The 14,101-nt window shown below is 42.3% G+C and overlaps 1 protein-coding gene across 1 annotated transcript in view; it reads left to right on the forward strand.

Moving 5' to 3' along the window:
- Nucleotides 1–9,182: 9,182 nt before the first annotated feature.
- LOC108578708 overlaps nt 9,183–14,101 on the forward strand; it is a gene marked incomplete at its 5' end in the record, with an annotated part of 71,461 nt that continues 66,542 nt past the window's right edge. The window contains one exon of the mRNA XM_017942086.1: nt 9,183–9,222. Coding sequence (XP_017797575.1) covers nt 9,183–9,222 — 40 coding nt within the window. The remainder of the gene's footprint in view (nt 9,223–14,101) is intronic.

Raw genomic sequence — 14,101 nt, forward strand, 5'->3', positions numbered from 1 at the left:
AAATACGCCGGTAGTAATTTTTAACCAGCCCAGAATTCGCCGTGCTTCCTCTAGATTGGTCCTTTTGAAAATCAATGGCTTATCTAACCAGACCACGGTCTTTATCTTCCTTCGATATCGCCTCATTAACCTTTTAGTCCGGATCGTTTTATATCCTTTGCCGTACATGTAACGGTACAACGGGAGGATCGTGTATAAGCGCACACGCGGCGCGGAACGATTCTGCGGAATTGTTCGTACGCCTGGCACACGCGAGCCAACCGTAATCCACGGCGTCATGCGACTGCGGAAAAGACGCTGTTTCATAAGGAAACAACGACAAAGCGGTGGTACGCTTACCGACTTACGTATCACCGAGAGGATCTAATAACGAGACTTTGCCAGATGATTCTTCCTCTTTTGCATCCTTCACCTACGTCCGCTGGTGGATACTTGTTTGCTCTTTTCACGTTCAGCCGTTTGTAATGAACTGGAACGGTTCGAAAAATGTCATACTCTTCAAACAGTCCTCTACTTATCGTAGAAAAGGTGCGAATTTCAATTCGAAGAGGAACCAGATAGTAAAAATATGGAATGTTTCGAGAAAGACGTCTCTCTTCGTCTCTTACCGTCGAAGGGAGAGATAGAGAGGGGAAAAAAATGCCGGCTCGGTGAAGCATTCGAGGGAGAATTCCTTTGCCGATGGAATTTCCTTGTTGTACGTTTCACCGTTCAACTTCGCGAAGAATTTTTCGAAAACTGTCCGACCATCCCCAACAGGCACGCGTGTGTTCCTTAGAAATCACAAAGGGAATGGTCTTAGCGAGATTTCTATATTGCGTTTATTTCCTTTAACTTATTCGAGCACTTTCGAAGATATTAGTTCCGCCGAGGTATATCTACTCTGTTAAAATTTTATTAATATAAAGTATTACTGTTCTCACGCTTGTAACGTGAATATCGCCTTTTCCTTTATCCCTCTTTAAAAAAAAAAAAAATTTACGTTGTATACCGTTTCGTATTACACGCGAAACATCAGGGTGATAAACAATTTAAGGGAAACGTACAGGATGTATTTATATACCCACAATTACGCGATAAAATCGATAAGATAAAGCAGCATGCATGTTCCTCACTCGACGATAACTCACTAAAATGAGTGGAAACTGTCTCTCGCAGGTAGGTTCGTTTCCTTCAAACGATCGTTTAAATACTGAAATTAATCACGTAGAAAATTAGCCAAAAATTTCCCCGAAAAAGCCATTATCCTTTATTTCCCGCAGTACCACTATTCGTAACGTATATAACGTCGTAGTATCATCCTCAGTAATATAATCACGTAGCCTCTTTTATGGGTCGGAACGATTCCCCCGGAATCCGGCGGGACGACTTGAAAAATTTTTTCCCGCGAATAAAGACCACATTCCAGACGCACGGTCGCCTCATCTCAAGAAGAGAATCTTCATCCCTTGGGGCGGAGATCCTCCGCGAGGACTATCTTTCTCGCCCGTTTTACACCGGTCAAGATGACACACACGGTGAACGGACGCACGTGTGTCGTCTGGAGGATCCAGCGACGCGATAACACGTGATAACGTATCGAATTTACGCGCAAACCGGCAAATATCGCTCTGGTAATATCGCCGAGTTGTAAATAACAAGGCATGCGGTGTTCTCTGCGGTTTTCATCGGCACGACGACGTTCCTCCCCGACGTCTTCGTCTCGCGTTTTCACAGCAGTGAAACAGGGAAAGGGAAGGGAAAAAAAAAGGTATGGGGCGGAAAGTATCCCATTAAATGTGGTACACGCGCATGGTATACGGCTCGCACGAACGGGGAACAGACACAATGGAAGACGGGAGCGCGGCACAATGTCGACGAGAGAACACCGACAAGAACTTCTCGACTGGTATTCATACGTAGACGCCTATTGTCTCGAGTTGTTCGAAGGTAAAAGACACCACGCGCAACTTGCCGCGCGCGTGGAGAGATACTATACACCCTTGACGCGCGCTTTTCCATGGAATTTGTCGCTTCTCGAGCATCATTTGGCCCCCGTTCGCACCCCACGTACACCGGAGAACCACCCCTCTTCTTCTTTCCTTCGCTGTTCCTCTCCTCTCAACCGCCTTTCGCGTCGTGCTTTTTAGTTTATGACGTTTTGGAAACGCTTTTTCGCTTTGTTCACGTCTACTTCGCGGACCTAGAGCTGCTTCCTTGCCCAGATTCTCCGGTAAGCTTCTTTGACGGGCTGCACAGGCCGGCAGAGTTTTTTCGTCGAGCTTTCCAAGTGGTCGAAGAACTTCAAAAAACCTGGAGACTGTATATATGTCGCTTCTGTGGCTTCTTTTCCCTGGATCGCCTCGGATACGTGTTAAATATTCATTCCGCGAAGTACCTGGTTGGTATAGGTGTGTATGTGTGTGTGTGTATAGATGAACCGTGATACATATATCGATAGGAGTATACCAGCGACGGAATGTTCCGGGAGAAGCGTGACTCTGAAAGGATAGTTTATCGAGAAAAATAGGTGGAGTAGTTATTTATGATTGGTTTTGCATGGTAATTGCAGTTGAGGTTTAATTAATGGAGTACACGGTACAGTGTGCTCAATTTTAATGTCTGCTACGTTTATTAGAGGATCGTTAGTGATAAATTTGTTAGACGGTAATGAATGTGGATGGTTTCGTACTTAGAATATTCGTGTGAGGACTTTTTGGACGTAGGGAGTATCTCGCTGGTTATAAGTGTTCGTGCTATGGATTTGCGGAGTTTGTAGTTCTAAAAGGGCTTTTTAACTGTCCCATCGAGCTGTTGTTCTCTCTGTTGGACAGTCTGGTCAACGCTCTGGAAGTCATCCAATCTAGCATAGGCAAACAAATCTACAAACCTTGCTCTACACATACATGAAGCACACGTGAAGATAAAGTTCGTCAACAAAAACTCAATCAATCTTTGTAAGTCAACCTCGACCAATCAACCTCCTGAGCATCTTCAAATTTATCCAAGGATAATTTTCCCCGTGTCCTCGGTTAAACACTGGCGTCTTTTATGTACATGATAAACATTTATGGTTATCATTACCCTGCGGTACGTTTCTGTAAATATGGCAAAATAGGATTTCACGGCGAAGAGCAGAGAGAGCTGTACTGTTAGCGATAAATTTCGTCGTAAAGGTGTAAAAAGTTGTACAACCCATATTGTTTTATATTTGTACGGGAAATATGCAAACGGTGTTGTATTTAGTATGATTGCTTGGTACATCAATTTCCTAAATTTCGGTTCCAGCCCTCCTGTGCTCATATTTAACCAATTTGTTGTATCTCCCTGGCGTGCAAACAAGTTGATTTCCATAAAATCTATAGTGAAGGAAATCAAGGAGAAAATTATCCGAAACTGAAAATAAAAAAAGAGAACAAACGCCCGCGAAAGAGGAAAGTTCGAGCTAAACAACTAAAAAGGTCTCGAATAAGCTATACAATATAAATTTATGATCGCTGAAGCTCCGAAATTCTTCAAATATTTGTACTCTATTTCATTCCCCATGCAATTCCTTTGATGTTAGCCGGTATCAAGAATCAAGTATACACGTCGAATAGCGATGTTCCTTCCTCAAACATCCCAGAAATTGCGTATGAATATTTAAACATTTCTGATTTTTCCTGAACACTGTGCCGTGTCCTTCTGTTCGATTTAATGATTTCAGACTCGGTTTGGTACCCGGCACAGGACCGCTTTTTTTTTTTCTCGCGGTTTTCCCGGTTCCATATTGGGTTTCAATCGTATCTGGCCGCCGGCCAACCTGTGTAGCTATCAAATGGCATCATGTACGCGGCCGTCGGTATTTTTAAGTGGCCGAGAGTAATTGATTTCGAAAAGAAAAGGTAATTAAGTGATATGCACCTGTTGGTGGTGGCCAACTGTACCGGTAGTCACGAACTTTCGATGCAAGTAGTTGTCACAACGACAAAGGGGAGCGGTGTATAGCTGTTCTAAATTATTATTTCGCCGGCCATGAGGTCATCGGTGTTGCTTTCGACCAAGATTTCCACGTGGATTGCACGAATTTTTATCAATATTCCAACCGTGCAGAATTTTACACTTCTTTTTTTTTGTCGTTCGTTTTTTAATCGATGCCCCCTTTCCATCCCGTCACTTCCCGTATTTTCGATAACGGTTAAGCTGTTGAATTATCGATACGCTAAAAAATCACGTGTCCGCTGCCGATAAAGCAGAAAAATGCGAATGATACGGCGTAAATTACGAAAGGATAAAACGTAACAAACGTCGCATTTAATGAACTCTCTCGTTCTTTCTTCTTTCTCGTCGTAATTGCACGTGCGTGTGCATTTCTTGTCGAACGTCCTGCATACAAGCGATCAAGGTTTTTAAATTTAACGCGAGAAAGAAGAAGAGTATCGATGCTGATGAAACGAAACGGTGACCCATCATAGTCTACCACCCCTTTTTGCGCGCGAGCTTATTTTCACGCTGCTGGGAAATTACGATTTCCGCGAATCGGTAACTATCTCCCGTGTGACCCGTTACCACTATCCGAAGCCGAGTATTACGTGCTGAGTCAGGTCGGGCAATTGTGTAAACGCGAAAAAATTAGTATCAAGATCCTACCGTGTTCCTAGGCTTTCGCTCGAACGCGTAGCGTTACGTTAATGAACCGTGTAGAACTGTAACTGCGCCGGTTTCGATCGTTCCGTCGCCACGGAATACCTAACAATTTCCTTATCTGATACGAAATGACTTCCATCGTTAAGAATGCTATTAATATACGGAGTGTCTCGTAATACGCGGAACGTGTTCGAAGAATGAACTCAGCTCTTGGAAATAACGAAAAGAAAACTACTGGTCGAAACCTTGGAATCACTATGAATTGCAAGTTAAGCATAAAATTAGAAGAGATTTGCAATCTGGATAAATACGGCAATTTGAATCGTTAACGAAATTTCACTAACGTTTCTTCGAAACGAATTTTAATTCCTATTGAGAAAAGGTTTAAATTGCTTAACGAACAATTGTATACTTTGATAAGTATCCCAGAATTTTTTCAGATTTTTTTCAAGCCTAGAACGGTGAAAAAGCTAGACTTGGGCATAATCGACCCAGTTTGCCTATGGAGTGTGAAAAAATGTTACCCACGGAGGATTAAATTTATAATTGAAATTTACCCAAACAAAATAAATCGCTGCTAGTTCCTGTAACACCAGACATTCGGTACATTTAACCCGATTTCACGGCTAATCCACGTATTTCCGAATTTCTCATTCGAAAATCTTTCAAAACTCCGAAGATTCGGATACCAAAATTCCCGAGTCGTGTCTTGTAATTATAGGACACTTGGTATACAGCGATAAGTTTCTCGATATACGACGAAGATAGGGGTTGGTAATCGATGTTTCAACGGGGAGCGAGTGTTTTCAACCCTCGAAAGGTGGAAGAACCCATTCTGTTGGTCGCGACGCGTTAACAGGTACACTTTTTCGCATGACAGAATAAATACGACCGATTATCGTCCTACAACGCTTCGGATTACACGGCAGCCTCTGAACGAAAGGTGTACTAGGGCAAGTTCGGTGAAGCCATTGCTGTGTGTATCGCAGTTAACCTTAGGCCAGTTACTCGGTTGCCTGCATAGATTCCAGTACATTGTCTGGCATTTATTAGTACACGTCATTGCTTCAAATCTACGCCGGTTCGTTAGAACCTCTGGCCTCTGTTCACCGAGTGACACGCACACCCACGGGAAAAAGGGGGCACGACCCCACGACACGTCAGTCGATTAGGCTTGCGCGGATGGCCTGTATACACGGTTCGCTTCGTGACCTTTTCATTAGAACTGTATTAAAAAAAGATTAGCGCCGAGGCGCTCGTGGATCCACGGTTACTCCGGTAGTCCCTCTATTCACGTTTCGCCCGTGAGTTTGTGTAATTTTTAGGTTATGTAGATCGATGCGGTGAGCATTTATTGGGTGAGCGAGGAGAATAGCTCCGTTGGTGGAACTTGAGGCTTTATTTAGTCACTTTAATCGATCAATTTCTGCTAGTTTTGTTTTTATCGCGTATAGTTCGATACATTATCTATGCAAAGTGTTCTGTTTGACTGCCCCAAATAGTTCCGCCATCGTTGGTACAACGTCTGATGGAAGATTTCTTTCTTTCGGAAGAACAAATATTCTTCTACTTTTCTACATTGTACAGAGTCTCTTAATTAGTTGTATCTTTTCACATAAAATCGTTTATTTAAAAACGAATGAATTTCTCAGTTATTGAAATTTTTAGTAGTGTACTCTAATTTTAACTCGTACGCTGTTTAACGATGATAGCTGACGGGCTTCTGATACACTTCGTTCCTCAGCGACGATTATGCATTGTCACGATCGATACTATAATTCACGCGTGGATAATACTTGGGCTGTTTGACCTAGAGCTTTCTTTGAATCTTATTAAGTCTCATCGGGCCGTCAGTCTAGCTGATGTTCGATGAAACGTGTTGAAATAACAACGTTACAATATCTGAATACACGAGCTGAGAATCGTGTAATTGTTCTCGTGTTCTGACTCGACCAGCTAACGATCAAAGGGTTTTTAAGTAACGATACGCTCTCCACTTGTTTTCCCCCCGAAGAGAAATTATTCGCAGGACTGTAGAATTTCACCCAGTGGGGAATATTATCGACTTTGTTGCACAGTAACGCGACACGCGGTCGACTAGAAAGGTTGCATTTTTATGGATCGATTCGCGAGATGGAATGATGTTCTCATGGTCAAGTGTCGTGCTTCGCGGCCTATACGTTTAGACTGTCACATGGTTGCGAAAGTTAGTTTGTTTCAAGTGCAACACGCGTTACTTAATCTCGACCGGCGTAAAGTTCAAGGTGTCGGCTGCGTTTCTTCGTTATCACGTCTATTTAGCTCTCCGTGTCGTTTGTAACTTGTTTTCAACAGGTTGGAAGAGCTGTCCGGGATTCTGCCATAAGATCACGCCTATCGTTTTCACGTAGGACGTTACACGTGTGCGAAACACGAAAGTTCAAATGTGAAATGTGTTAAATTTCACGCGTGTGTAATCCTTGAAAAAATTGAACGGCAAATGTCATCCTGCATAGATTTGCTTTGACACTACGCGATAAATATTCTACACAAATCGGATTTATAACGAATCCGAAAATCGATAATAGACAAACAGAAGTGTCACCGATTGAACAGACATTCGCGTACGTTTTAGCCAAAGTTCAATCGAAAATGTCACCCTGCGTGGGCTTTCTTCCGCGTCAAATAAATCCACTCGGAGGAACAATCGAGCCATGGTATTTCTAATTAATTCGAGGATATAATGCAATTCAGAATAAGAAGAAGTAGTGTCGTATATTTTAACGTCCCTCTTGCATAGCACGTTGAATTTCCCAACAACTTCCAATCGGTAGATGTACACCTAACTCACAGCGATAAAGTAAACCGTCGAAGAAAATAAACGCTCTCTCTCCCTTAATTGTGACTGCTCTTATTCGACCGTTCTTCCGTTGATCCCGAAGTAAAACGTAGTGTATCACACTAAACAGGCAAAAGAAGCACACCAGGCCTCTGTGCAATTCCGAGTGGTTCGACGATCGAAAGTTTTTCGGATGCAATTACCGGATTCAAAGGGAACTGTTCTGTAATATCAGCTGAAACCGGCGTTTTCTCCCGAAGCTCGTTACGATGTGGGCAATTAATTATTCTTGAGCTCGCGGCGAACGCGATAATAATTATAATTTTCGCGTGGTCACGTTGGTCGGTTCGTTAGCGGGACATTAGCTTTCCTCCTCTCTATTTTTCCCTCCCGTATACATCGATACGAGAGCAGTTGGTCAAGTGCGTTTTGTATGTCGTTACCGATGCTTTCCCCCGGAAGAAATTCAATTCGCTTCTCGTGTTCGAATAGTTTGATCGAACCGTGTGTGTGTGTGGATGTGCACAGTCCCTATCTGTCTACGCGTTCAGTGGTAAATGCATATATGGAAGCCGTTTCAAGGCAGGCTCATTGTCGTTGAAGTGTCACACGTGAATTGCGGCGAATTGATTTATTCAGATAGTGGATGCTCAATGGAAAATCGTGGAACGTTGAAATCGAATTCACCAGGCACCCCGGCTTCAATTTCCGCGTATGTGTCTTCGGGATGCATTTAAGAGCGGCCGCCCATTTTTGCGAGAGAAGATAGCCCCGGCGAACCGTCCTCGAACAGGTCTCCAGCCGGATCGAAAATCTTTCGACGTCTCGCAGATGGAATAACCTGTTTTCCACCTTTTCATACCGTGAAATTGGAAATTTCACGTATCTATGTCACCGTGTTATTTATTTTACGTTGGTTAATGAACGGTGGCAAAAATTTTTAACACTTTTGATAACTGTATAAAATGATTTGAAGGAAATATTGAGAACAGAGATGTGTAAGAATAAATTGTGTATAATAAAACTGAAATATTGTTTAACAATAATTTATTAAGAGAAATTTTCTGTAAGGGGGATAAACGGAAAATTAGTCGGTCTGTTGATATTTGTGTTACAGTTTTCCGTTTTTCCGTAGAATTTCAAGCGTTAACGAGATCAATCGTACGACCAAATGCCTCGCGTTAATTTAACAATCGTGTGTTTTTAAACTCGATTTATATCACGGCGAAATTCCGACACGCTTCGAAACAATAGCCGTGTATCATTAACGAAGCTTAAACAAAAAGATGGAAATATGCTTGTTAATGAATTCGAAAGGGGGAACAAAGCGGCATAAATACCTTCGCGTAAATGATATTTACCCTTTTCGGCGGGACCACGGGGTATCGTTTCACATCTCTGTCGAATCAACAAGAATTCCACGGTCTCAGGTTGAAATGAAATTACCCATTGACTCGTTTCGCGTTAAGACAAATAAGTGGAATAACCCAGTTTCACTTTAATTATTCTGAAAGTCCAGCTGCGTGTACGCACGTATATGCTTTTAATCGAGAACGCCGCGGTTTAATTCCATTTATGGCCGTGCTCGCCTCGTCCCGGCACGCGTGTGTGTATGCAGTTGATACGTTGATTTAGCGAAATTAAGTGGCCCACGGGGAATTATTAATATTATCTTTTACCCGGTATTCCTGTAAACGAAAACATTTTCTCTCGAATCAATTCGACACCATTGATTCGCGCTACATAATCTCTTTGTGTTTCTGTTGCAGTGAGGAAGGCGCGGTTCGTCTGCGAGGAAGGTTTGTATTCTACTTGTGGTGAACGGAGAGAAGAACAGTCCCAATCAGGATCTAGAACGAGGAAACGACAGAGATACTATTTCTCTACTCGTTCTTCTCGGGGCTAGTTCTCCTGGAAATCTTTCACGAGCGTGGCGCAAAAGTTCGCGTGCAAACCGTGAGCGAGATCCGTCCTCGTCGTCGTTGTCGTTCGATTGTTCCGAAAATTGAAATCGAAGCGATACCTTCATAAAACGAAGTCCTTACTCACGCTCCAGTTCTGAGGTTCGCGCAAAATTTGTTGCACTCCGATTGGAACGGTTCCAAGTTAAAGGTTATGTGGCTCCTCAACCGGAATATCGTGATGTTCTGTTCATGCCGAAATAATTTTTCCACGGCACAGGCAGAGATCCTTCGCGACAACGTGACGTTACGAATGGCAGCTCCTCGAAACCTTCCCTATTTTTGCCGATGCCTCGCCTCACTTTGTTTTCAAACACGCAAATAAGTCACGCTCCAGTTTGCCCCGAGACTCACGTTACATCCGATGCCCCGTAACTATAGGCGAACTATTTTGAGATGGAAAATTAGATCGCTCCGGATAAGCATCTTGAACCTGTGTCCTTGATTTTTTCTTTTTTTTTGCTTTTTCTTAAGCTTCGACTTCACTGCCGTTTCTTCCTTTGTACGTACGAGTGTATTCAGAGTAGTGTCGTTTTTCGCCGAAGGTAGAGTTTCGAGAAAGTGTTTCGGTATTCTTAGAATTTAACTAATGACGCCGATATACATGTCGTAAAGCGTTCCAAAGAGTCACGCGACTCGATGAAAATGCACGAGCAGAAATGCTTCAAGTATTCGCGGTTCGGTTTGGATCGTTTCATTTTTGTATTTTTAACATTCCGCGCTGATATCACAAGTAGAGATTACATCGACCGGAAGTGTTATTTTTTATTCGAACGTGAAACAATTTATCCGAGTGAGAACGTGGAATTAAACGTTCGTTGCACGCGCACGATTCGCGATTTCTAGGTGAGAAAGTGAGACAATTTCCAAGAATAAGAGAGCTCTTTTACAAACGCCGTTAACGCTTAAACTTTTCAGATCGAAGTAATTTCCTGTTACGTCTACGCGATTTACTTCGCCCCGCGACACACGACATTCTGCTGTGACAGATACAAGGCTTGAGACATTCAGTAACTTTGCATTCATGCTGCGCGTCTTTCTGTATTCCGCAAACGATGTCACGCGTGCCATCCAACGAACTGCATCAACGGGAATCATTACTGTATCCTGTGTGCAATAGCAACAGCAGTATTAAACGTTCAATGAGCTTGGTGCGTTGGAATTTGAGTACAGGAGTAACAAATCAGTAGACAAACGTACATACGTCAGATTCACTTGAGTGTGAGATCAATTTGACTCGGACGTTGACTTGCTTCCAAGATCGACTTGGCTTGAAGATTGATTTGACTCATGCGTTGACTTAAATAGTTCGAAAACCGAGATGACCCGAAAGTTAGTTGAGTTAGGGATCGACTTGGCTTAGAGATTGACTTGGCCCAGATGTCAACTTAGTTCGAACACTGAGATGACTCGAAAGCTACTTGAGTCAGGGTCGACTTGACTTTGAGATTGATTTGGCCTAGATGTCAAGTTAGTTCGAACACTGAGATGACCTGCAGGTGACTTGTATTGGGGGTTGACTTGGCTTAGAGGTTTACTTGGTTTAGAGATCGACTTGACCCAGAGATCTGCTTGACCCAAGGGTCAACTTAGCCTAGAGGTCGACTTGACCCAGAGGTTTGCTTGGGTCAAAGGTCAACTGGGCCCAGAGGTCAACCTCACCCAAGGTTTGAGTGGCCTGAACCTTGGACTAAGTCACTTTCTAGTCAAGTTGTCCTCTAAGTCAAGTCAACTTCCAAGCTAAGTCATCCAGATCAAGTTAACATTTGAGCAAGTTTGATATCATTCGAGTCGTATTATCACTTGCCAAAAACATTTAGTCTTAGGCTTCGAGTATTCAATTTTCCACGTCGTTCTCGTCAGTTCACTTCTAAGTACTTTATATCTCTGATTCGAAACTGCCATCCTACTTATTAAACATTAAAATCGCAGATTGAATTTCAAAGCAGTCGTACGCGACTAGCATGCGTGTCTATATATTGTAGCAGCATGAACGACCTGAAACTATGTTAATATATGCATGTATTTAAATAACGTTGTGCAAATATTTTTTATCGTGGCCTCTTGAACTAAGGAGGGAATCTTTTACGTCTACCGTGTTGCACAAGCACGTGAACGATGAATCGTTCCGATGATCACGTTGACAGGCAATGTATCATGCAAATCAGGCTGAAGTATTCTTCGTCGGTGACAGTGCACAATTAGAATCGCGACAATTTCAGACGGTATAAGGCGGTAACAAGTGTTTCAATTATCCGAAACGATCTAGGGATCTCCGCGTACGTATGTTTCACCGAAGCGACAGGCTTCGTAATTGTCATTAATAACTCGCTGAACAGTAGTTACATCAACCGTAATCAAATATTCATCAATAATGGAAATTGTCTCGCTTTACAAAGCAATCGTGGAATACTTTCCAGTGAAAATAGAAACGAATAAATTATGCAGGGAATAATTTTCCAAGCACAACAAACGATTCTTATCTTCAAACGTATTTCACAAACTTCTCTACAATTTCATCGAACACAACACCATCTTCCATCGAGCCACTTTTATCCCTCTCGACTTCGGTATCTAAACAATTGTTCCCAGTTTACACTGTAACCGTTCGATTTATTCATTTACTTCACAACCAACCGTTCCTCTTCGTTATCTAGTCGTGGAGTTTTTAAATTAACCCGATCTCCTTTAAACTGGTATCCCATTCGAAGAGTAAATTTAGAAAACGTCGCCAAGGGGTTGGCTTCCGTTTACTGAAACAATTTCGTTCCCCTGTACAGCGAAATGTCGAAGACCCACTCTCTCCGGTTTGTAACACACACACACACAGACATCGAGCACATCGTAAAGCTCTGTGCACTTCCTTTTTTTTTTTTATTTCCAACGAGTTATCGAGAGCTCGCAGCCGTAGTGTACACGCGTGCACAGAAAGCGAAGGTGAAAGCTTACAGAGCTTTACGGTTCGTCTGTGCCGTTCTCCAGACACACAGATGGAACGAAAGACTGGCCACGTATTCTTGGTAAATTGAGAATAGATCGAAGTTCGTTCGGTGAACAATTTTATATATCTGTCTGTACATGCCGTTCCGACCTGTTATCGATTCCGACGTCGGTTTATAAATGTTTTCAGTCGCCGTGGACTGTTAGAGAGACGGGTCTAGCTTCGAGAGATTATCGAGAGAGAAGAGAGGAGGAGAGGAGACAGGAACGATAATAGTTTGTTTCTGTTTAATTATGTAGGCGAAGAACACTCCAAAGTACTCGGTAGTTCTCTATAAACAACTTTTTAATTGTTCCACTGTGAAACACGACGCGACGGAGAACGCGTAACGATGTTCCGGATATTCGTTACGAAACGAACCGACGATTTTTCGTTTCGTCACCGGATAAAATCCTCGTCGGCGTGGAAATATTTTATTTTTTTGAGTCGCCCGGCTGCCGTGCCGCCTGCGTTCGAAACGCGCCGCGAGGAGTTGAGGTAATTAAAAGATTTTTTAATTAAACCCGTTCCCCATGCAATTCCCGCCGCGTACCTATACGGCATGCGGAGGAACACTAAAAATGTAATTTCGTAATTTTCGCTTCGGTCAAGTATCGGGTACTTGGGTACGAAGGGACAACTGTGAGATGCTTATAGAGTCTCTTAATATGGAATTTGAAAAAAATCGAATTTCTTCTTTTTTTGAACATTTAACGAGAAAGGAAAAACTGGCAATTTGTCTAGCGAAATACTTTGAGAATTATACGTTATAATAAAAAGAAACATGCAAGCCTCGAAATATTTACCCTCAGTCCTATTAGCATGGAATTAAGAAAAAAAAAAGGAAATTTTTCAAACTTCTAATGAAAAAGAAAAATTGTTCATTGGTCCAGAGATATATTTTGAGAATTTCATATTATAATAAAAAAACACGTACATTTAATCAACGCACGTACAAATAAATATGCAAGCCTCGAAATATCTACTCTCAGTTTTTTTAGTATGGAATTAAAAAAAAATCTTTGTCCCTTTCCTATGCTTTTAATGAAAAAAGAAAAATTTGTCCAGTGAAATATTTTGAGAATTACATATTAAAAAATTACAAATAAATGTGCAAGCTTCGAAATATCTACTTTCAGTTCTTTTAGTATAGAATTAAAAGAAAAAGCAAATTTGTCCCTTTTTTAAACTTTTAACAGAAACAGAAAAATTTGTCAATTTGTCCAGTGAAATATCGGTAGTATCATTCGAAAACAAAATCGTCCAGATTAATTCGATCAGAGGACCGCCCTAATAAACCAATCAGTCACAACACAACCGATTCAGCTAATTTCGTGGATTCCGTTCCGTAGGAGAGCCCTCGAACTCTATATTACACGTCCCACGCGATCGACGATTGAAATTATCAGCTTTTTATCTCGTCCCACGCGTCAGCCTACGCGAGGTGACATTCCGGAAAGGCGTCGTAACGTTACCCTCCTTGAATGCCGGTTTAATTTATCGGGGTGAACAGGATAAATCCCGGTTTTATCCTATCGTAAATAATTTTCCTCTCGTTTTCGCAATACCTTGACTTCCTCTCCTCCTGGCCGATTCCCGCGCGTATTTATCAACGTCAACATTTCCATTTTCCGCGGGACAGATTTCTTTTTACGAGCCTCGTCGTTCCTCTGTCTCTTTGTGACGATCAATCGAAGTCGCGTAACCTCCACCTCCACCACCCTTTTCGACGGTAGT

The sequence above is a fragment of the Habropoda laboriosa genome, unplaced genomic scaffold (genome assembly GCF_001263275.1).
Source record: "Habropoda laboriosa isolate 0110345459 unplaced genomic scaffold, ASM126327v1 scaffold28, whole genome shotgun sequence".
NCBI classification, from domain to species: Eukaryota; Metazoa; Arthropoda; class Insecta; order Hymenoptera; family Apidae; genus Habropoda; species Habropoda laboriosa.